We start from the raw sequence: 2,831 nt of genomic DNA, 5'->3' as shown, positions 1-2,831 counted from the left end.
CACTGTGCCAGTCTATTTCTCTTAATTGGTGAATCGAGTCCATTTACATTGATGGTTAGAATTGAGATGTATTGACTTACAGTTGCCATGTTATTTACCTGTTATCGTTTACTCCTTTTTCTCCTGTGTTTAATTGCTTACCCTCTTTAGTTGGTTGCTTCTGATCTCATTCGTGGAGTTCTGATCGTTTTGGTCCCTCTCTAGAACATCTTTCAGTAGCCTCTGTAGTGTTGGCTTTGTAATCGCGAAATTCTTTAGCTGTTCTTTGTTATGGAAGGCGGCGGGGGCTGTGGAGCAGCAGGGGCGACTTGAGGCCTCCCGCGGGCTGCTGGTGACCGGTAGGGAAGCCCGAGAAGCTGAGGCTGTGGTGCAGCTTAGGCTGCGGCCCGCGCGGGAAGCCCAGCGGCAGCGCATCGCGGGTGCCCAGCCCGCCGCGCAGGTTCCCGGCCCCTGAGGCGCCCCAGTTCCCGACGGGCTGTCGCTCGTCCGCGTTGTGCATGAAGTGGCAGCGGGGCGGGTAGGCGCAGAAGCCGATGGTGTGGAACGTGCGGCACAGCTCCGTCTTGTACTTGGGGTGGCGCGTGAGGCTGCGCAGCTCGTGGAAGTAGTGCGCGAACAGGCACTTCTCGCCGTACTTGCAAGTACAGTTCTCCTCGAAAGGCCAGCACAACTCCGTCTTGTAACGCGTGAGGTTGATCTGCGAGCCGCCGCCGCCTCCGCTGCCCTTCTGCTGCCGCAGGTGCAGGAGGTGCTGGCTGCCCTCGCCCTTCTCACTGAACGAGCGGTCCCGGAACTTATTCTCCTTGTTGAGCAGCACCGTGCTGCCGCCCCCCACGGCGGCTCCTTGAGGGGCGCATAGGGGCCCGCGCTTCCCGCTGGGGCGCCGGGGAACTTGGGAGAGCAGCTGCCGGGGCTGGGCGCGGGCTGGGCCAGCGAGTGCAGGTTGCTGCCCGAATGCGGTGGGAGGAAGCCAGGCGCGAAGGTCGAGCGGGGGGCGTAGCCACGGGCGTCCCCACCGCCTTCTTGTCCAGCATGGTGTTCAGATTGAGGTTGGCCAGGACTTGTCCGTCTTGCACAAGAAATCGAAGTTGTAGAAGGCTGACAGAAGTGTGGTCGACATTTTTCTGGGTCCTGTAAAGGTCAGAGCTTCAGGTAGGGAGGTTGGGAGGAGCCCAGCCACAACGAATAAGAAGCTTTGCTGGGGGCGAGCACAGAGAGCTGGAAGCAGCGTGTATCAGGCAGGAGGGTGGCCCGCTCGGAGCCAAGGGCAGCTCGAGGACAGCTGGAACTCTGGAATTTATTTTCTTTTTTTTTTTTTGTAGTAAAAAAATGTCTGTTTATTCAAAATAGGACAGATATACAGCCACTTTCTCTTAGTTCAATGAGAAGAAAGATTTGTACTCATAGTGCTTGGACAAGATATCATGTCTGCATCTTATACTCTAAACAACCACTATAGAGACAACAATATACAATGTATTAATTATTGTATCTATCCTACTAACCTGTTTTGAAACTGTCTCATTGCTATTTCTTTCTCAATAAAATTAATTTTAAAAAAAGGCCTAAGGAATGTTTTTTCCCAAAATCATTTTGGGATCTTTTTTCAGTTTTATTTTAATGAACAAGTATGTTACTGAGAGTCAATACTGTTAAGTAGAAATATTTCATTCCCAATATTTTTATCAAGTTTTTAAGATATGTACTGCTTGACACATGCCACACATCACATTATATAGGTATTTTACAAACATTTAATCATCTGATGCTTGAACTATACAATGAACAGTAAGCACTGTAATAAACATCTTTTGGTAAATGAGAAAATAGCAAATTTTCCCAAAATTGTAGAGGTAGCGTGTTGGGGAGCTGGGAATTGAGTGTGGGCCACTTAGATATGAAACATCTGGTTGTCATTCATCTATTCTTTCAATTTGCTTAACTTTTCCAAAATTAAATTACTAGACATATTCTGAAATTCCTTAACCTCTTGTTTAAATGAGTATTATATTCTATCATACAAATACAACTTACACATGTAGAAATATCATATAGTACATTATATATGTTAGAGATCTGTGGTTCTCATCCCTGGGTACACTCTATAATCACCTAAAATGCTTTTTTAAATCTTTATTTATTGTTATTATTTTTTATTATACTTGGTTGTTGCAGGGTCTCACTACACAGCTTAGACTCATGGTGATCCTCCTGCTTTCAGCCTCCCCAGTGTTGGGATTACAGGTGTGTGCCACCACCCCCAGTGTCTTGTGGCTGGCTCAGCATGGCTGGGGGCAGGAACCGCCCAGCATGTGATACTCGGGATTGAACCTTGGTCCCTGTGCTTGCCTGAGCTTGCCTAAGCAGGCGCTTTAGTCCGCTGAGCTTTCTTACCAACCTAAAGTGCTTAAAAAATATTATTGGCTCTAACTCCACTCACCAGTTCTGATTTAATTGAATCAGGTGGACCCCAGATGTGGTGTATCTCGTAGGTGTCCAGCTTGACAACCCCTAAAGGCAGTCCGAGGTTGGAATTTATTTTCATAGAAGACTTGAAGTACTTTGCTCCATTCTCTTCTTGCCTTCATGTTTTGTGAAGATAGTTTGGACATTATTCTGATGTTTTCCTTTGAACATGACCTGCTTCTTTTCTCTAGCAGCTTTCAGTATATTATTCTTGTGCTAGATTTCTGGGATCTTGACTATTATATGTCTCAGTGTGTTTTTAATTGAGTTAAAGTTATTTGGCATTCTGCACACTTGGGTTATGTGAATGTCAGATTGTTCCTCATATTTGAGAAGTTTTCTGGTATGCTTTTCCCTGTCTACTT

At 46.6% G+C, this 2,831-nt stretch overlaps 1 protein-coding gene across 1 annotated transcript; it reads right to left on the bottom strand.

Moving 5' to 3' along the window:
• Positions 1-268: 268 nt before the first annotated feature.
• Positions 269-1,134, bottom strand: Zfp36l2 (ZFP36 ring finger protein like 2). The gene is given in 4 exon segments (XM_012513327.2): positions 269-832; positions 835-998; positions 1,001-1,060; positions 1,063-1,134. Coding segments are annotated over 4 exon segments (846 nt in total). The 5' UTR covers positions 1,121-1,134.
• Between the last annotated feature and the right edge of the window lie 1,697 nt (positions 1,135-2,831).

Source organism: Octodon degus, unplaced genomic scaffold (assembly GCF_000260255.1).
Source record: "Octodon degus isolate 3935 unplaced genomic scaffold, OctDeg1.0 scaffold00457, whole genome shotgun sequence".
Taxonomy (NCBI): Eukaryota; Metazoa; Chordata; class Mammalia; order Rodentia; family Octodontidae; genus Octodon; species Octodon degus.
The sequence above is the reverse complement of the archived record's forward strand: the minus strand, read 5'-3'. Positions and strand labels throughout refer to the sequence as shown.